The sequence below is a fragment of the Macaca nemestrina genome, chromosome 1, assembly GCF_043159975.1.
Source record: "Macaca nemestrina isolate mMacNem1 chromosome 1, mMacNem.hap1, whole genome shotgun sequence".
NCBI classification, from domain to species: domain Eukaryota; kingdom Metazoa; phylum Chordata; class Mammalia; order Primates; family Cercopithecidae; genus Macaca; species Macaca nemestrina.
In genome coordinates this window covers 139,253,329-139,274,740 of record NC_092125.1, presented here as the reverse complement: position 1 = coordinate 139,274,740, position 21,412 = coordinate 139,253,329, and the positions used below count along the sequence as shown (strand labels likewise).

Below are 21,412 nucleotides of genomic sequence, written 5' to 3'. Positions count from 1 at the left end.
TGCGAAGGCCGGGTGGCAGCCCCAGCCCTGGTACCTGCAATCAGAGGGGCGAAGTTCTGCCGGTTCTCAGTGCCAGAGCCCCAGTTCTGCCGGCTCCTTCTCCTGATCTGGGCTCAGATTTGATGTCTGCTCTGGCTGGCCCTCCCTCTGGGAGGATCCCTGCTGCCCCTCCTTTTTGCTGGCTGATATCATCTCAAACCTCTGAGCTTTGATCTCTCCCTGAAGGCTCCATCCTGACTGGAGCCCACTGACATGGCCAGAGCTAAGGGTTCCAGGCCTATTCAGAATCGCCAGTTTGTCCCTGGTTATCTGCTGCTTTCTAGTTACTGACTGTGAGCCACCGCTTCAGAGGAGGCATTGACCCTTGTTGGAGGCTGCACAAATGTTTCTGATGATTAGGCATAATTGAAACCTGTCAGTAACAATATGAACCTGTGATCAATTAAGCAGCTGACCAATCGTTACCTCCTGCGCCTTGCTCTTGTTACCCAGTAAATAACGACGGGCTGCAGAAGCTTAGGGGGTTGCCTTTACTCACTAGAAGCAGGAAGACCTTTTCTTCTTCTCTTCTTCCCGATGCTAGCCTTTCCTTAAAAGAGTTACTTTGGTTTTTTGTTATCATTTCTATGTTCATTCCTTCGTTCAGTCTTGTATGATGTTCTCAGGCAGTAACAGTAGTAACTGCTGTAATGACGGTCTCAAGTAGTAACCGTGGCAGTCAGCCACAGACCCTGTCCATGCCACGCAATGTGTGACCCCAATGCACAGCTACAGGTTCCTTTAAACTCTGGAGACAAGGTCAGAAAGTGACATCCTCTAAGACTGAGTTAATTCAAAATAAATGTACTTAGCCCTCTGAAGAGTGGCTGAGAGTGTGGCATTGAGCATCCCAGATTTGAGAGCCAAGACCAGAGAGTGAGACCCAGCGGCCTGGGTGACTTTAGGCAAACCCTCCAACCTGTGAGCTCAGTTCCCCCAGAGGCAGCAGACCCCTGCCCTACCCGCTTCATGAGATTACAGTGATAATCAGATAAGACAGTGGATGTTAAGTGCTTTGAGGTAAAAGATGGTTTGTAAACCTTGAGTCTAGAGTTGCTAATTTTTAATCAGCGATCGTATACTGTTTTATAACTTGGCAAGCATCAACTCATTTAATCCTCTCAACGATGCTACAAGTAGATGCTATTATTATCTCCATTTTGCAGATGGGGAAACCGGTACAAAGAGGCTAAGTACTTACCCAAAGCCAGTAAGTTTGCAAATTATGAAGTTCAGGTTTGATGTTTGGTCGGCCTCACTCCAGAAGCTACACTCTTACCCACTCCCCTTGACTGTATCTTTGGAATATCCTGTTCTACGCTTATGCTGACTAAACAGTCCTCTGATGTGTAATTTATTCTGAGAGGGCCTATTTATCAAGATGGAATATTCGGCACAGGTACAAGGCCCTAACTCTTGAATCCAGCAAAGCTTCTGATATAAATTAGCATATTTTCATTCTGGTCTTGGTTAATATAAGTCTTTGACTTTGGGTGAGCTGAGATTATTCAACTTCTGTGTCAGCAGAGCTTGAAAGAAACTTGGGCTATGTGGTGAACTGCTCCTGCCTACTGGAGAGAACTGCTTCCTGCTCCACCCCCACTCTGCCAGGATGACTACATCTTTTGGCCACCACGTGACGTACTGGGATGGGCTGAAGCCTATCTGGGCTGGTATATGTGTCCATTGGTAGTTCTAGGCATAGTAGATAGATATTTGGGATCACTTATGAAGAAAGATGAAAACCAAGTTATCTTAAGAGCTGATTCCAGAATCCCCATAAAGAGGAAACACTCCAACAGGAAAACATTGAAATATGCCACACTGAGAAGAAGGAGGTAACTCGCGGTTTAGGAGGTGTTAGGAACCCAGGGGCAGCAAACGAAAATCGCTGCAAAGCTTTGCCTGCACCAGGGGAGGATTTTACAGTGTGGATGGATGCCTCGTGTTCTATCAGGAGTAGTTTCTGTTTGTGTGGCAGGTAACCCTGTCACATGTCTATCTCCCCACCCTCCACCCTCTACCATAAACTCTGCTACACTCATAGATGCTTTGTGTGGCTGTGGGTTTGTTAAAAGTTTATGGAAGGAGCTAGTTGGTGCCCAGGCTGACACATGTAGAAGGGAGACTTCTAGAATCCACAGGAATTTTGGTCCCCATGTTTTCAAAGCCCATAGACCACTAAATAAGGGTTCAAAATGATTTTATGTTGATCTCAAAGGGGCCAGGAGACTGGCATCTGAGTTGTGTTTAATAAACGCTAAGGACTCTGCCAGCTGTCACTCATGCAGACAGGGATGGATCAGAGGCCTGCTGGAGATGACAGGAGGAGATGAGGACGATGATGTGGCAGGAACAAGGGACTGGGGACCCAGCATGAGAAGCTGAGGGACGGAGCTACCAAGCTGACCTCCATAAGAATCCTCATTCATCCAAAGTGTCCCCACCCAGACCTAACTCAGTCTGTTATTCCTTTGTCACTCAAAGCCATCTAGGATGCAAAGTGCCTACTACTGGGGAGTCAGATACTATGGAGGAATATTTGTCTTCTTTGTTGTTTCATAACTTTTTCCTTAGACTTTTTTTTTTTTTTTTTTTTTGAGATGGATTTTGCTCTTGTCACTCAGGCTGCAATGTAGTGGCACAATCTCTGCTCACTGCAACCTCTGCCTCCCAGGTTCAAGCGATTCTCCTGTCTCAGCCTACTGAGTAGCTGGGATTACAGGTGCGCGCCACCATGCCCAGCTAACTTTTGTATTTTTAGTAGAAACGGGGTTTCACCATGTGGCCAGGCTGGTCTCGAACTCAGGTGATCCATCTGCATCAGCCTCTCAAATTGCTGGGATTACAGGCATGAGCCACCGCACCCAGCCCCTTAGACTTTCAAGATAGAACTTGGGAGGGGGGAGAGGAAGGGGACAAGCCACAGTCTCCAGCACCATACCCGTAAACAGAGGTCCTGAATCAGAATCCTCCGTGACCTTCAGAAAAATCTGTCAAGAAGAAAAAAAGAGAGAATTTTATTTAGTCATTCCTACTCTCAGAAAAATCTAACCCAAGCTCCGTTTTGTTTGGTATTGCTTCATAATGGGAAGAAAACCCATTATGACTCTTTATCTAAGAACATCGTCTTCTATAAATGCAAAAACGTAAGCACACAGTAACCACAACTACATAAAATATGTATGCATACAGAGAAGCGGGAAGTATGCCAAAAATAAAGATAGTTGCTATGCTTGGGTGAGGAATGATGGCTTTTTGCTTTTACACAACTTTGCTCTAATGTTAGACTTTTTCAAGGAACCACCACTTCTGGCACTTGACAGAAACCAGCTGGAATCTCTACTTTACCTCTTCCAGGGGAGTGTCAGAAATTCCAAAACTGCTGAGACCAAGGTCAGCCAGCGTTTCCTCCAGCTCTCTGAAAAGGCTAGCATATGCTCTATGCTTGAAATTCTTATTTGGAAGAAGGAAGATAAGTTCTTGACCAATGCACTCCACCAGCTTTGCCTCTGGAACATGGTGGAGAACTACATCCATCAGCTCATTTACATCCCCTAGGACAAGAAAAAAGACTGATGCCAGCTCTGTTTTCCAGAACCTGGAAGATGGTGAGGTTACCCAGGTTTCCTACTCCTCTCCACCTCCCCTTTGAGGAAGAGGCATTTTGTATCTTGGCAGTGACTCTTTCAGAGGACTGATGCTCCATCAAGTCTGTTTTTAGCTTAGTTGGCCCTGAGATCACCATTGAGAGGCAGAGGGAAATGGAAGCAGAGTCCTCCCCACTAGCCAGCTGTGCAACCTGGGGGCGAGGCGGGGGGTGCAGTCATGCAACTTTCCTGTGCCAGTTCCTCCTCTGTTCAACCAAACGTTCTGTCCCCTCAAGCTATGTTACATTGGGTGGGTCACACTCGAGTTTCCTCATCTGTGAAAAGGGGAAAATAATGGTATCCACTTCATTGTTGTTTTTGAGGACCGGATGAGTTAAACTGCACAAAGCAGTTAGAGAAACACCAGGCACCTAGGTGAGTGCTGGCTGCTATTGTTGTCATTTACATCATCTCGGTAAGAAATCTCTTAGTTATGGTTGTCTTTCATTCTCATTCACTGAAAACTTGAGGGCTAAGTCAAAGTCGTTTTCATTTTTCTGGTTTGTCCTCAGCTATGGGGGACTTGCCCAAGACACAAACCTGGAACCGGTGACCAAGCTGAGTGAGAAGTGCCTTCCCTAAATCACACACCCGTGCCTGCTCTAACTTCTCAGAAGACTGCACAGTTTCTCTTGGGATTGCACCTGCCTCCACAAACAAAACTGAATCCTCAGCTCACAGGAAATGCAGAGGGGGGTTGAGAAGCCATGGGGAGAAGCTGGGGGAGGGGGTAGGATATGGGGTGCATATCATGGACTGTGAACAAGTGTCAGGTATCAACTGTTTATCTGACACCTGTATGCATTCAGAATTGAATTTTGTGTACAAGTGTGTATTACCTTAAAATTAAAAATCTAACTGTAAAAACCTCACTTGCATACACTTGAAGAGAGAGTTATCTCACACATTGTCTTGAGAGGCAGGTCAAAGGGAGAGGGATTCCAGGACTCAAAACACAACTCTCAGAAAGCAGCTCTCAGACTTGAGGACACCCAGTAGGTTCTTTTCTTTTATTGTTGTTTAAAAAATGATCCATATGAAGGGATTTCATGGCTTTCAACCAAAATCCTTCTGCCTAGCTGGATTGGAAGTCTTGCTTTATGTCAAATCTGCAAGTTGGACTTGATTGTCTTTAGCTCTGGGGTGACTTCATACGGAGGCTGGAGAGTCCTTTACGTTTACGGAAGCAGCTCTGCCCTAATCGCTCTCCAGGGGTCATGTTCATTGTTCTCTTAGGAAGGAAATTGAACCCAAAGCTGCTGGATTCCCAGGAATTGTGTCTTAGGCATGTGTCAGCCTTTCCAGAAGTAGCTCTGTAGGTCAGCAGGGCTTTGGGCATCTGGGAGGGAGGTCCGTGAGTGTGTGTGTGGTGTGTGGGTGTGTTTGAGTGAAAAGACTTTCAAGGAGCTAACTGAGGATTAAATGATTTTCCCTGTCTTATTTGAGGCCTAACTATGGACTGCATTTCCCACCATTCACGGCATCCCGATTCTATACAAAGAAAATCTTCATTTAGAAATAAAGTAATTGAAAAAAAAAAAAAGAATCATTCAGCCACTTAGGCCTTGTTTCCAAGCCAGTTTTGGCAAATCACAGTAACTTAACATACTAGTATTAATTTAAAACAAATATAAACTTCTTGACCAAGATTCAGAGAGTGGGGCGATAGATAACCACAGGAAGGCAGGCCTGTGGTTAGGAGGAAGACCCGGAAGTGTCATCCTAAAAAGATGTTTCCTGTTCCTCACAGGGTCTCTCAGTGTAAAGAGAAGGCAGGTGCATGAACCGTGACGACGGCTCTCCCGGCATGTTCCCTCCAGTTGTAATGATCGGACGACACAAATATTGTCCGGTTCTCTTGCTTCACCAGACTTCAGTCAGTAAATTCTTAACATTTAGAAAAAGTTTGTGCTAAATAGAAAAATTTGCTTTTTCTTTGATAAGCAGATACTTTCCCCATTCATTAACTTGTATCAGTACATAAGCTTAGTTTTGCTCCTGTGTGGGAATCTGCTTCTCACATGTTCTCTCACATAGAGAGGGGATAGCCTCTCTACTGCAGCTCCCTGGAGATGGGGGCACCCCTGAGAGCTTCAGTGCATCCTAATTAAAGGGAGACTCACTGGGAAGTTGGGAAGCTGAGGGGAGAATCAGGAGTGTAATAGGAGTGTATGCTATTTCCAGACTTGCCATCCACACATGCAATCTGACTCCACAAGTTCACTGGAAGAGCCGTGCATCACCATGCTTCCACTAGAGGGCGCCATGTCACACATGTAAAAGAAGCTCTCCCCAGACTAAGGAATGTGGCCTGGAGCCAGGGCAGGGAGACCCCAGGAATGAAGGCTTACTAAGGGTAAGAGCAGAGTGTATTCCTAATTAAAGGGAGAGGGCCCTTAGGTGCATGACTTTTAAAATCCCTTTGGGAATGAAGGAAGGTGGACGAGGAGAAAGAAGCTCAAAGCGAAAGAACAACTGCGTGACCTTGAGAAGTACACAGTGTTCTCTTTGCTCCCATTAAAATGCATCACAACAGGACACACCCAGCAATAGTGGGAGATGGCTGCCAGACAGGAACCCAAGTATGGCCCGTCCAGTCCTTACCATCCAGGACTTGTTCTGGAGTTAGGTCATCGACGTGGGCTGGACAAGTGGTGGAGAAACTCTTAGACGCGCAGCTGCAGGTCCCCTGCAACAGACAGATGGACGCGATGACTGACAAGATACACATCCCATCAGTGACAGCCTCTCCCTGATGCTGGCTGCTGTCACTGCCTGCTTTATTTATTTCTCACTGCCAAGCGTAGTCAACACATTTTTTTCTTCACTGTTTAATCTGTTAATTCATCTGAGTATTCTGAGGGTGTAGTCGCTTGATTTTATCCTAGAGTGTGTGAGTCACGCACAGAGAGCAGCAGAACCTCCAAGGGTCCCTTTGGCTTGTCTTCAATTATGTGGCAGCTGTAGGTTCTGCCTGTGGGAGACATTCTGCGCTTCCCTCGCTGTGGATGGAAACAGGAAACCCCAGCAGCAGCCAGACACTTAAACCAGAGGCATAAATAATGTTGCCATGTCATATTCGTGACCATTTGAATGTGAGCGATGCCTGTTCTTAAGAAGCCCAGAGCACATTTATAATACTTTATCTCATTTATCTTCACATCCCTAAGAAGCAGAAGCAGAAGTCATCAGCTTCATTTAACATGTGAAGAAGAAAAAAAAATAATAATAATAAGGAGGGCCTTTCAGCCAGAACCACCATCTTCCAGTAATTCGCCAAAATGATGAACACAAAGGGAAAGAGGAGAGGCAGCCGATATGTGTTCTCTAGGCCTTTTAGAAAACATGGAGTTGTTCCTTTGGCCACGTATATGTGAATTTATAAGAAAGGTGTAGACATCAAGGGAATGGGTACTGTTCAAAAAGGAATGCCCCACAAGTGTTACCATGGCAAAACTGGAAGAGTCTACAATGTTACCCAGCATGCTGTTGGCATTGTTGTAAACAAACATGTTAAGGGCAAGATTCTTGCCAAGAGAATTAATGTGCGTATTGAGCACATTAAGCACTCTAAGAGCCGAGATGGCTTCCTGAAACGCGTGAAGGAAAATGATCAGAAAAAGAAAGAAGCCAAAGAGAAAGGTACCTGGGTTCCACTGAAGCGCCAGCCTGCTCCACCCAGAGAAGCACACTTTGTGAGAACCAATGGGAAGGAGCCTGAGCTGCTGGAACCTATTCCCTGTGAATTCATGGCATACTAGGTGTTAAAAAAAAAAAAAAAAAAGACCTCTGGACTGGAAAAAAAATAAGGAGGAATTAAATAATTTGCCTAGGATGACACAGTTTGTCCACTTGGCAGCACAGACATAAAACTGGGTTTCCTGATATGCTGAAGTGGTCTCGGTTGGTTGGTATATTTTGGCTTCATCATTTTTATGTTATAGCACCCAAGGAGGCCTCCTCTTAGCCTTCACTTACCACTGAAATTCAGGTTTAATTAGGGAATATGAATGTTGAAATGAAAAAAGAACGAAGTTTAACCAATTGCTCTTAAAACAGCCTAATCTTACAAAATAAGACACTCACTTCTACGTTGCACTAAACCACATCTGAAGCTTGGGATCCTGGTGTGTAATCTGGCATGTAATAATTGCAGACCATTTAAAGCTAGTTGTTTCATTTTGGCTAAAGCATCTCTGTAGGAGGAGGCTTCAGAATATGTTCATCGAAATCTTCTGCAAATGGTCCCAGAACAAAGACACCAATTCTGATGACGAGAGCCTGTGTGAGTAGCCCTGTCTGGAGTGGTAGCCCCGTGCTGTGTGCTCCTTCTCACCCAGGCCAGGGTCCTTCCCTGGGCAGACACCTACCTCACTGCCTTTCCTTTGGCTCTGGATGTTTTTCATCTTGCGCACCAAGGTTAAGTACAAGCCCGTGCCAAAGCAGTTCTTCAGGAAAAGCGGGGTGCCTGAGCAGTAGAGCCTTCCCTGGGCAATGATGGCAATGCGATCCCCAAGGAGGTCGGCCTCGTCCATATGGTGAGTTGACATGATGATGGTTCTGCCTGCAAGGTAGGGGCCAGGGCAATCACCAGCCCTGCCCTGGGTTAGGTGTGGTTGGTAAAGGGTGTACAGCAATTTCCTGGCTACATAGTTGCAAAAATCAGGAGTTAACTAAAAAAAATCCAAGGGAACTAATTCAGCAGCAAATTCCAGGATATTAGGACAATAATAACTAACATTTCATAGCATCCTACACACTGTAAGGCATTGCCACACACAGTGTCTCTGCATCCAGCATAGGACCTGATTCAAATAAATCTCCATATTAGGGGCTTATGTATTATGGTCAGCATCTAGTGAGTTTCATACGTACATTTTCTGGATCATTAAGCTTTGGATTTATAATCTTCATAAAGAACACAGACGTGCATACTCTCCCTAACTGGAGATGTCATTAAAAGGAAACAGCAGGCCAGATGCGGTGGCTCACGCCTGTAATCCCAGCACTTTGGGAAGCCGAGGTGGGCAGATCATCTGAGGTCAGGAGATCAAGACCATCCTGGCTAACACGGTGAAACCCCATCTCTACCAAAAATACAAAAACCATTAGCCGGGCGTGGTGGCAGGCGCCTGTAGTCCCAGCTACTCGGGAGGCTGAGGCAGGAGAATGATGTGAACCTGGGAGGCGGAGCTTGCAGTGAGTGGAGATCATACCACTGCACTCCAGCCTGGGCGACAGAGCGAGACTCTGTCTCACAAAAAAAAAAAAAAAAAAAAAAAAAAAAATTTGAAGAAGAAAACAGCAATGAAGATTCCAGGATGACAAACCCTCAGAGAAAGGCACAGGGCAATGCTGTGTGAGTAGAGTGAGGGGAAAGCTCTGGCTCGATCATGGGGTTGAACCATGCTATTAACCTCTATGGGCACTCAGCTCTGCCTGCTGTGTCTTCCAATCTGAGCCCCTTGTCTGAGAGGTGCCATGACAGAGGAGCCGCTTCCATCTGCGGCCATCCTCTGGAGCACCGAATGCCCACCAGGTCACCTTCACACTGGTCCTAAGTGGTCATCTGACAGCTATGGAGCTTCTAGGTATGTTTGCAGGTGACCTGGGTCCCCATGGTCAGAGAGGACTTTCACCTAGAGTAGCATCCATCATTCCAGACAGAAGGGCTGCAGGTCGAGAGAATTTTCTGAAATATTTTCGGAAGTAGGTTGCCTCATCAATGATTCCCTGTTTATGTTTTTAAAAACCTCAGGGGGCTTTAGTTGGAACTTAGATTCACCAAGTCACTGACAAACCCCCTTCTAAGTGTAGCCATGGTGGTTCCTGTACTCAGCTATGCCAGGTGAGAGAGTGGGGACCACAGGTAGAGCCACAGTGAGAGCCCAGGAGACTGAGCAGTGGCTGTTACCTGAGCGATACTTCAGGAGCAGGTCCCAGATCGAGCGTCTTGAGTAAGGGTCCACCCCAGAGGTGGGTTCGTCCAGAATCACCACCTTGGCATCTCCCACAAAGGCAATGGCGACTGACAGCTTTCTCTGCATGCCACCTGGAGGCACAAGAAGGATGGGAGAGTTAAGGGACTGTGGAGGGTGGGGACGAGAAAGGCCCAGGGCCAGTGGCATTGTGGGGGCACCCTAATCCAGCAGCGGTTTGATGCTGCCTCTTAGATGTTCATAGCGTTCAAAGCCCTAATACTGTTGAGGCTTTGTAAATGCAGAAAGGGCAACCATCGCCTCCTTGGATCAGACCCTTTGAAGACTGTTCAAACACATCAACTTCAGGACAAATAAAACCCAGGCTGCTGTGAGACACTGCTCTGCAGGGATAATGCTCTGGGGGCTGCTTTTAGATTTTTTGGGGTAACTTCACAGAGGTGTTCCCACCCTTAGAAGCTCTCCTGCTCCAAGCCTCCCCTGCCTCCTGGGTGCACTGGGAAGTCATGGATTTGCCATCTGTGGCCCTGTCTCCATCCAACTCCCAGCACCTGATAGATCCTGAGCCTCTTCATTCCGCTTGTGGTGGAGACCTGTGTCCTCCAACATGGCCTCCATCTCCAGCTGGGCCTCCTCCCAGGACTTTCCTTTCAGCTGGGCATAGAACAGTATGTGCTCAGCCACCGTGAGGCTAGGAGGACGGGACAACAAGAAAAGCAATGGCTCAGCACTTCCACTTCTAGCAGCCGATCTTACAGAAATAATTGAGGACAAGTATTCTTGATTTAGCAATCAAGATGCTCACTGCAGTGGTGTTTATGATACAAAACAAAAATAGCAGACCCTGCTTAAATAGCTAATAAGAGGATGGCTTACATGGTTCATTCATACAATGGAATAGTCTGTAAATATTAAATATTATTTTATAGAAGAATATGTAATGACATGAAAGATGTTCATGATATCTTATGTTTAAAAAAGCAATCCTTTTTTGAAAAAAATGTCAGGTTATAAAATTGTATGCATAGTTTTACTATTCTTTATGATTTTAAAGTATATGTGTTTATCTATCTATACATGTATAGGAGAAAGTTCTAAAAAATTATATACCAATATGTTAACAGTGGTTATCTCTGAGTAGTGAAATTACAGGTGACTTTTATTTTCGATTTTTTGTTTACCTATATTTCCTTCCTCCCTCCTTCCCTTTCCTTCCTCCTTCCCCTTCCCTTTTCTTCCCTTCCCTCCCCTCCCTTCATCCCCTCCCTCTCTCCCTTTCTTTTTTCCTTCACTCCTTCCTTCCTTCCTTCTTCCTCCTTCCTTCCTTTCTTACTTCCTTCCTTTTCTTCCTCCCTCCCTCCCTTCCTTCCTCCCTTCCTTTTTTTTCTTTCACAATGACTACGCATAGCTTCTTAGATAAGAAATAAAAGATACCTTATTGGGGGAAAAAAGTAACTGAAAAGCCCCCTGAAAAGTTTGCCTTTCATGCCGTGGCTTACACAGGAAAAAGGAACAGTGATCCTCCTGTCTTTGGTCCCTGAAAGGAAGTACTTCAGGGCTGCAGAAGGGGCTAGGGGATCGATCAATCAGCTGCTCTGTCAGAGTGAAGGCAGCCTCACCCTTCTGAGGGGGGAGCCCTCAGCTCTGAGCAGCAGAGCCAGAGTCCCATATTCTGAGGGACAATTCTCACTACAAGTAGGACAAAGGACCTTAAACACAGGGGAAACCAAATAAGAGTCTGTATCTCTGCCTGTGCCCAGGCCCAGCACCCCTGAGCTGGGCTCTAGAAAAGTGTGCTGGGGGCAGAGGTGAGGAGACGGGATGGGGAGGTCTCAGTTCCTGCGTTGCTTACTGGTGGAACAGGATGTTGTGCTGTGGACACATGCCAAGGCTCTGCCGGATTGCATCCAGGCTGGTTTCAATGTCCCTTCCCCCAACGAGCACAGTCCCAGAGGTTGGTGGCAACAGACCCGTCAGGATGGACCTGCGGAACACAGGAGTCAGTGGCAGAAGAGATGGCCTTTAGCAACATGCCTTAGGAGGGCCGCCCCACACCGTGTTCAGTGAGAACTCTCACTGGATTCCTGCCTGAGCTGTCAATCAAACCCAAACTGCTATTAGCTGTGGGGCCCCCTTAGCACCAGCGTGTGCATCCAGGCCCTAATGCAGAGGGCCATCTCGGCCATCCTTCTCTGCTACTTATTTCCTGGGGCTCCCAGGCCAACGCTGAGGGCCTCTGGGATTCCCAGCCTCAGAATGTTCATGTGCAGTCACAGGTATCCCCAGCTTAGCCATCAAGGAGCCTGGTGTTGGAGAGGATCAATAAAAGGTGTTTGGTGCATGACTCAAGGCTTTGCCTCTTGGGTGAGCAGTCATGGCTATTGAAAAGCCAGGTGTCATCATCATAAAGCTGGGTAAGGTCTTGATGAAGGCGATAACTAAGCAGTCCTAGGCATTTGTTGATTAACTGATGGAAGCCAGGCATGGGAATTACCACCATCAGTATTAGCTTTGGATCCAAAACATAAAAAGCCCAAGAGCAACGGTGGGCATTTTTTTTTTTTTTTTTTAAATGGGAACTATGACTCCCATGTCCCTAGGTTGTTGTAAGGCTTAAATGAGTTAATACACTTGCAACATTAGAACAGAGCCAGCATAAAGTAAAACTCAAAAATATGATTACTGTTAGTATTAAACACTGTTTTAACCCCCAGGGGAAGTTGCATGTCAGCAGCTGATGAAGTAATGTGTTTGCCTTTGCGGAGCCCTGGGGTGCTGGACTTTGCTTCCAGCTCTCTGACCGTATCAGTTAGCACGGAGAGACATCAGATGGATGCAGGACTACCACACCCAGCTCTGTCCCTGAGTTCTGATACCATCTCAGGCTATCTGAACTTGTCCTGATGGAGAAGCTGAAATCTCCGCGGATCAACCACTAGAGGGAAACAGAACCAAATAGAATGGCACCGGCCGCACATTCCATTCACACTGAACCGCCCTAGAGAACATTCCATCACAGGGTGTACACACTGCTGTTCCTTCCTGGGGTTCTCCAAAGGACGTGAAGACTGTGTCACGTGGGTTCACTGCCCCCTGCGAGGTCCATGTCTGCTGCTCCTTGGGAAACCATGGCTGGCCCTGTTCTCCTCTCAGCAGATGGCGCTCGGGTCCCTTGGAGGACAGTGGGACGCCTGCGGAGCTGACAGGTCCACGCAGAGCCCTTCGCCTTCCGTGCCCTGACCTTCTGTTGCCAGGCGGTTACTCCACAGGCCCCTCTAGAGACTGATTTTTTTTTTTTTTTTTTTTTTTTTTACTTTCTCCAGAACTACCACTAACCCTCATCAGCTGATGTTGAAGCCTGCCTAATGATTGGCAGGAAAAGGAATTTTCCTTGAAAATAGCAGGACTCTGCCTGGTGTGGTGGCTCATGCCTGTAATCCCAGCACTTTGGGAAGCTGAAGTGGGCAGATCACCTGAGGTCAGGAGTTTGAGACCAGCCTGGCCAACATGGTGAAACCCTGTCTCTACTAAAAAAAAAAAAAAAAAAAAAAAAAAGATACAAAAATTAGCTGGGTGTGGTGGTATGCACCTGTAGTCCCACCAACTTGGGAGGCTGAGGTGGGAGAATCGCTTGATCCTGGGAGGTGGAGGTTGCAGTGAGCCAAGATCGCACCACTGCACTCACCACTGCACTCCAGCATGGATAATGGAGTGAGACACTGTCTCAAAAAAAAAAAAAAAAAAAAAAAAAGAAAGCAAAGAAAAGAGAAAGGAAATAGGGAAATAGCAGGATTCTATAGCTTCCGTGCACGTGGTGACAGTGGCCATGACTTGATCACCACCATGGACTGTTGGGATGGGGGAAAGACTCAAGGCGTGAGAAACAAGAGGCAACCGCGGTGCCTGGCTTTTGCCCCCACTGAGCCATGACAACTCGGTGGCCTCAGGAAAGTCACTTCAACTCTCTGAATGAATGTCCACTTCCCCGGCACACAAAAGGGGCAATAAACTTATTCTACCTCCCCCTCAAGAGAATACATATGAGTGAGCTTTGAATACTGCAGCAAGCTTTTACACATTCTTGGGGCCACAAATATTTGTCACTAAACTTTGTGGGAAAGAGGAGACAGCCGCTGACAGGGAAGGACTAAGCCAGGAAATGACAGGCTAGCACGGCAGCCAGCTTCTCTGCTGGAAGACTCACAAGGTGGTGGTTTTCCCTGCTCCATTGTGGCCGAGGAATGCGGTGATCTGGTTCTCGTAGAAGGTGATGTTCAGACGGTCCACAGCTGGCCGGCCATAGGGCTCAAAAATCTTCACCAGATTCTTCACACATACCCCAGGAACCCACCCTGGATGCTCACGTTCAAAGAAGGAGTCTTGGAGGAAAATAATGAACATGATGTAAACATAATGCCTAATTACACGGCCCCAGGGCTTTTTCTCCAGACCTTGTCTTCTGCCTGTAACATCACCTGCCCCTGTAGACTGCAGAATAATAACAGTAATAATAGCGTCAAACATTTATATAGCACCTCCTATATGCTAGGCACTGCTTCAACTGCTTTACACAAATTACCTCATGTACTTTCATAACAGTCCTAAGGTGTAAACATTTATTAGGCACATTTCCATAGCCGAGGAAACCGCAGACACAGAGACATCAACTCTCCTATTAAGGACACATAGGCATGAGTGGCAGAGTCGGCATTTGAACCCAGAGCCCACGCTCATCAGAGTGCACTCACTGTCTATAGGGAGAGTTGGCCCCAAGCTCAACCTTGGTCCTAGGCCCTCATTGCCAACAGTCCATGGGGCATTTCCTCATGAATTTCTGGAAGTGGCTTAGGCTCTTCATCTTCCCAAAACAACATCTGCTTTCAGACTCTCCCATGACCTTTTCTGGACCGCCATTCTCCTAGTCACCTTGGCTTGAATCTTTGAGTTGACTTTGACTAAGGCTTCTTGCTCCTCAGAACTCCCAGAGTTTTCCAATTAGGTGGGTAGGGCAGTCCACGCTTCCCCATCACCATCCCTCAAATCCCACTCCCCTCCTTCCTCCTCCCATGCGCCCTCCACTGCAGACCCTCACCTAGTGCTCTCACTTCTCCCTGACCTCCCGTCTCTCACTGCTTCATTTCACCCTATATGGCACAGCTTAATTTGTCATCTTAATACTGTAGCTCTAAGCATCTGTTTCCCTAGGGGGAGAAATTCCACTGTTTCTTCTGTCTGTGCCACCTGGCCTTGCCTGCAACTGAGGTGGAATCAGTCCCCAGCCTCCTGATTTCAGCCTCGACTTTCCACTGTGGGAGGAGGATCTGCCCAGAGGCATGGTGTACTACAGTGGGCAGTGGTGGGCTGGAGGGATAAAAGCCAGACCCTCTCCTGCCCTGTCAGGCAGAGCCCGGGGGCTGTGCTGCCTGTCTAAACCCAGAGCATTTTGGCCACAGAGAAATGCATATGCTTAGGGAATGAAAAGCCTTGGGAAAAATACAGAACTAGTTTAAGAGAGAAGATGAGGGCAGCAAAAGCCAGGAAAAACACAACTTGTAAACCTGGGTCATCAGTTTAGGGATTATTAGGTAACTTCCACTGTCAGGAAAGGCTTCTGATGGTTTCAATGAATGGCCTTCTAGATTTGTAAGCCGTAAGTGAAGTGTAGTCAGCTCCCCTGGAGTCTCTTTCCCCCTGGACACAGAAGCATTTATTTTTGTCTTTCCTTATAGCTCATATCCGCTTTAAGTCCCAGTGACCAAAGTTATTGTTCTTGCTAAATCCTCGGAAGTCAGCACATTTGTGCAACCCACTTGGGATTTGCCTAACAAGGGCACAGGCACACTACATAGTTGGTATTTGCTTTCTCCAGGAAATATGCGCTAATGTCTGGGCTGAACCATTCATTCCACACACATGCAGATGGACCTCTGAGAAGCGATCTGGTTTAACACTTGTTAACAGAGAGAGTCAGTTTCCTGGGCTTCTTTCCACCCTTGCCATGAGATGTTTTGCTCTGGCCCTCTGCAGTGCTTAGAGCCTTTTCCTCGCCTCTGCTGTGCATTCTTTATTGGGGTTTTACCGTGTATTCCTTCTGGGTGTTCCGGATCCTCCGTTTCCTCTGTTAGGGGCTCGGTCTTTTCCAGGGCTCTTTCTTCTCTGGTTGAACACCCTGCACCAATCAGAAGCCACTGTTACTCTACCTCCGGGAGCTGAGAACCAGCAAAGGCAGGAAAGGAGGGGAGAGGTACGGGGAGCAAATGAGTTTCCTAGCCAGCCTCTGACCTGCTTTAGGGCTGTGAGGTACTCAAGCATGATCGCACAATCTTTGCCAGTCCCAGAGGAAGATTTGTAACAGGAGTTTCAGACTTGGAGAGTTTCACCTCCTCCTCTCAAGGTGCCAGGAGGAGCCCACAGTTTCAGAAATTGTGATTTTTAAAAAATTAAGAAAACCAGTTTTGAATTTGAAATGAGTTAATTTTCTTTAGCCCATCACTGGTCCATTTTACTCCAATCCAAAACATGTGAAAGTCATGGCGAACCTTGAGTAAAAGTCTATTCAGGAGCCAGATGTGGTGGCTCACCCCTGTAATCCCAGCACTTTGGGAGGCCAAGGCCGGCAGATCACAAGGTCAGGAGTTTGAGACCAGTCTGACCAACATGGTGAAATCCCGTATCTACTAAAAATAAAAAAATTAGCCGGGTGTGGTGGTGCTCACCTGTGATCCCAGCTACTCAGGAGGCTGAGGCAGGAGAATCACTTGAACCCGGGAGGCGGAGGTTGCAGTGAGCCAAGATAGCGCCACTGCACTCCAGCCTGGGCAACAGAGTGAGACTCTGTCTCAAAAAACAAAAACATAAACAAAGTCTATTCAAAGTGCTATGACAGCCAGCCAGCTTAAACTACAGCTTGAGAAATGGTTTACCTGAGAAATTCACCTAGATGGGCATTTAAGTATCTTGGAATTAACACCAGGGTTGAGCCTGGTGATGGTATTAATACAAGCCTGGACAAATTGTGAAGTGTGGTATAAACACACACATTGCACACACACACACAGACACACACACACACAGACACTTTTTGGCAAACTTGGCATTTGGTTTAAAAAGACATCAGGACATCCTGGAAGGGGAAGAGAAGCAGAAGGACCAGTCGGTCTGCCAGACAGGAAGGCAGGGACAGGAGGAAACCACTGTCACCAAGCATCCAAGGGCTCTCGGCCTCAAGTGCACACACAAGAGCAGGGCGAGATTTCTCAATGCAACAGCCACCCAGGGCCCCTCTGTCCCCTGCCCTCTGAAAACGTGCAGGAAGTGTGCTGGAGCGGCAGGTAGTGGGCCTGGTGGTCAGGGACCTGCCGCCTCTAGTACTGTTCTTCTACTTCTGCTTCCTGAAGGACTTTTTTTTTTTTTTTTTTTTTTTTTTTTTTTGAGGCAGAGTCTGGCTCTCTTGCCTGAAGGACTTTTGAATCTATGCCCCACGGTTCCCTTGATCACTTTACTAGCTATCAAACTGCACAAATAGGTAATGAAATAGCAAGAGGAAACATCCTCTTAAAGAGTTTAATCACTGGAATGAGTTTCCTGCCAGGCAATATATGTGCAAGTTCCAGATTTTGTCCCAAGTGACCAATGGGGGAGGATACTGGCTGTCTCCTGGTCTCCATTTTTTATTTTTTAATCTGTGAAAGGAGGGAGGTTGGGTAGAGACCCTCAGCTCTTTTCTGGTTTTGGAGAGTTTTCGAAATCCATTTCAGTCCAGCCTATGAGACAGGTGAAAAATATTTGCCTCCCGTTGGCAAACATATTTGTGATTCACTTTTGAAGGAGCATATTTTTCTTATGACTTCTTTTTTTCTTAAGAGGCCGAGTATCTGTTGGGATTGTAGAGAAAAAAAAAAAATGCCCACAAGCCCTGATATTCATTGACATTAAAAACATTCTAGGAATACACCCCTGTGTTGAAATTTTTCATTTATTATATGATAATTTTATTATAGTAAACAATTAACAAGTTTACAGGTAGACAAGATGAATAAGCCAATACAATGAAAAAATCCTGAGCTGTTAAAGTGCTGTTGGTTTGACCCTGTGAAAACAAAAGCAAAAAAACAAAAGAAAAAAAACAAAAAACAAAAAAACCTGGCCAAGCCTTTTAAAGGCCCTAGACTAATCCCCTAGAGAAAACAAACATCAATCTCAGTGCTTACAGGATAAGTCCTGGCCCAGGCCCAATAATACAAAGTAAAGAACAGGTAGGTGAGCAACAAACAGATGGGAGAGTACTTCCTTCGCTTGCAGAGCCTCCCAGCTCTAGGGGAGCCCCCCGCTCACACTCTGGAATTTCTTTGCTTTCTCAAACCTCACAAAAGAGTCTGTTTTTCCCTGCTTCTAGAACTTTCTCTAGTTAGGCCTCCTGTTTGGTTCAGTAGTAAAGGTGCCTTTTACCTAAGATGTGTTGTGGGCAAATGCCCTTTCAGCCTTCTTCCCCACCCCTAAGAAAGATCAACACCAGGAGAATCTGAGGCATTACGGTGAAGATCAACAGCTCTGCCTCAGCCCCAGGAGGCGTCTGCATCTTGGGAGAATAAACTTACTTATATTTGGAAAAGGCAGAGAAGAATGAAAAGGCACGAGGAAGGCAGTGGGACACGAATGCAAAGGTTCCTTCATGATTCCCTGGATTTCTGCTTTATACTGAAAAGCTGCAAAAGTTCTTTGAACCCTGAAGTGGCTTGGCCTTTTTTAAATAGGGCAATTTAGTCTACTGGACAAAGTGTCCAGGACACAGGGCTTTATCCATGATCAGCCATTCATGATCACACAGGGCCCAGCGACTCGTGAAAGGTGGGCTCCCAGACGCTGCAATGCCTATCAAGGGGCAGAGTCCCAGAAGGCAGCTGACTCATCAGGAATCACACCGTTTACATAGAGGGCCACCTCTGTGACCCATGTGCATCCTGCACAGAGCCCAAGGAGCTGATTTCAAACATTCAGATTTGTGTTTTAAAGGACTCACCTTCACCGCCAAGCCAATACGACTCTTGCAGAAGAAAGTACCAAGGAAGCGGGGTTCCATAGTCTCCTAAAAATAAAAACAAATAAACAGAGAAGGTCGAAGGAGTCTCCCTATCCTACCTTACCGCAGTTCTATAAGATCCAGAGTTTATCTACCTCAAATTGTAACTACAGATATTTGTAGTTATCATTACACGGCTATTCTCAGGCTCCTAGAAAGACTTCTCCTTCCAACATATTTTTATCCACACGGTCATGTTTTTGGGGTGTTATAAACAACAGCAAGACCAATAATCTTGGTTGACATTAGTTTTCCAAAAAAATGTTTCATGAGATTATTAAATCAAGTCCTTTTCCAGGAGTCAGATAATAATAATGGTGATCATCACTAACATGTACTGGATATTCTTTCTGTGGCAGGCATTGCTGTGAGTGCTTTCCATGTGTTAAATAATTTAAACCTCAAAACAATCCCAGGAGGTAGGTAGTAATATTATTCTTGTGAGAAAGGAAACTGAGGCACACGGAGCTTGAGCCATCTACCCCTGGTCACAGATAGTTGCCCCTGGTCACAGAGAGTTAAACAGAAATGTAGGAATTCCAACACAGGTAATCTAGTTCTAATGTCACTGTTTTTAACTCTACACCCCCACCCCTCATTCTGCTGGATCCACCAGGGTTCCAAGAAAAAGACCCCCAAATTTCTAGTCCAGTTCTCTTTGAAAGTTCTGCTCCCTACAAAATGTTGATTTTGTAGAATCATGGTCTCAGCTTTTTTTGAGTTGCCATATGTTTCATGGCCTTTGCTGCCATTGAACTGTCTATTCCTCGGGGCAGGTCTGGATCTTTATCTCCACTGCTCTATTCCCGGAACTTGGCCCTGCTGAGCCTCACACACATGTGCTGCTCAGTAAATAGCTGGTGAATAAATGAAAGCTTTAGCTTGGCTAAAATAAAACTTTTGAATTATGCACAAATTTCAATTTTAATCAACTAATTTTCATCTATTATATTTCTTTCCAACAGTCTAGTAGGATAGAAAAAACAGACTAAGTTCAAGTGTCTTGTTCAAAGTCACCGTCATGGGTTGAATTTGGTCTCCCTCCAAAAAGATATGTTGGGGTCTGTGACATAATACAAAATATACTTGGTCTTTGTTCCCAGCTCCTGTGCAGGGCACAGATGTCCTAAAACCCTTGGAATTTCCTGGCAGAAAGGAGTGTCTTTTTTTATTCATAATGAGCCCCTTCCTCCACCACATCTGAGTTTATGCTAATGATGTGACTCAGGGTAGAGCCCCAAGATAGCTGCAGTTTCTTGGGACTGGTCGCCAGAAAGACCACCCATGTGAAGAATGGAACTTTCAGTCCCAACCCTCGACCTCCAGACATGTGAAGAATGGAACTTTCAGTCCCAACCCCCAACCTCCAGTAGGGGAGTAGGGAGCTGGAGACAGGGTTATGAAAACTCTTGAACAACAAGATTTGGAGGGCTTCTGGGTTGCTGAACACTTTGAGGTGCTGGGAGGGTGGTGTGTCTAGAGAAAGCATAGAAGCTCTGCCCCCAATCCCATACCATGCTTCTCTTCCATGTGGCAGTTCCTGAGCTATATCCTTCATTTTAAAGCTGTGATTGTAAGTACAGGACTTTGGCAAAAGTGTGGGTAGCCTGGGCACCACATTTCCAGCTGGCATCTGAAGAGGGGCAGTCTTATGGGACTGAACCCGTGGGGTCTGTGTGAATTCTGGATAGTGTCAGAATTCAATTGAATTCTTGGACAACCCATTAATATAGGAGAATTGGTTGGTGCCAAAACAACAACAACAACAACAACAAAAACCAAAACACACATTTGGTGTCAGAAGTGGTGTCAAGAAAAAAGACACCAGAGTGCTAACCCCAGGTACCTCATAATGTGGCCTTGTTTAGGAACAGGGTCATTGCAGACGTGATTAGTTGAGATGAGGTCACATGGGAGCAAGATAGGCCCCTAATCCAGTCCAGCTGATGTCCTTATAAGATGGCCATGTAAGACAGGGAGAATGCCATGTGCAAATGAAGGATCAGAAGGGTGCATCTACAAGTCAAGGAGTGGCCAAGCACCTATAGGTTTCGGAGGGAGCATGGCCCTGCTAACACCTTGATTTTGGACTTCTAGCCTTCAGAGCTGTGAGATATAAATGGCTGTTGTCTAAGCCGTCCAGTTAGTGGTATTTTGTTATGGCAGCTCTAGTAAACGAATGCACCCATGCCACTAGGATGCAAACCCAGGCCTCCTGACCCAGTCTAGAGGCCTTCCTCCTATTGAGGGTGGCTGCCTACCTATTTCTGCCAACAAAGGCTACCCTGAGATGATCTGAGAGCTGTGGGTTTGTCCCTCCTCATGGACTGGACCAGCCTCACCGTCCCTTGCCTGCTCTTGGCTACAGCATCAAGAGCCAGGCATGGCTGCTATAGCACAAGAAGGCTGTCGGCTGACTTGGAGACCACTCAGATGAAGGTGAGGCAGCTCTAGTGAGCAGAAAATGCTAATTTGAAGGAAAATTTGATTTTCTACCAAGTAAATACACGACTGTGCAAACAGCCAATTTACAAAAGATGATTTTCCATGCTACAGATTAATTAGATATTTATTCAGTGCCACCAAAAGTCAGGCACTATTCTGGGCACTGGGACTGTCACAGTTAACAAAATAGACCACGTGCCTGCCCTCTGGGCTCATTTCTACTAAGGGCAGAGAGTCAGTAAATACATGCATAATAAGAT

The 21,412-nt window shown here is 46.2% G+C and overlaps 1 protein-coding gene and 1 pseudogene across 1 annotated transcript in view; one reads left to right on the top strand and one right to left on the bottom strand.

Annotated features, from left to right (window-relative positions):
- Positions 1-21,412, bottom strand: part of LOC105485411 (ATP binding cassette subfamily A member 4) — a 126,388-nt gene that overhangs the window by 38,371 nt on the left and 66,605 nt on the right. The window contains exons 17-26 of the mRNA XM_011747756.3: positions 18,648-18,713; positions 15,708-15,797; positions 13,833-14,007; positions 11,481-11,612; positions 10,180-10,319; positions 9,604-9,741; positions 8,060-8,253; positions 6,294-6,378; positions 3,391-3,596; positions 2,984-3,032 (exon numbers count right to left, since the gene is read on the bottom strand). Coding sequence (XP_011746058.2) covers positions 2,984-3,032; positions 3,391-3,596; positions 6,294-6,378; positions 8,060-8,253; positions 9,604-9,741; positions 10,180-10,319; positions 11,481-11,612; positions 13,833-14,007; positions 15,708-15,797; positions 18,648-18,713 — 1,275 coding nt within the window. The remainder of the gene's footprint in view (positions 1-2,983; positions 3,033-3,390; positions 3,597-6,293; positions 6,379-8,059; positions 8,254-9,603; positions 9,742-10,179; positions 10,320-11,480; positions 11,613-13,832; positions 14,008-15,707; positions 15,798-18,647; positions 18,714-21,412) is intronic.
- On the top strand, positions 6,956-7,472 carry LOC105485410 (large ribosomal subunit protein eL21-like; annotated as a pseudogene).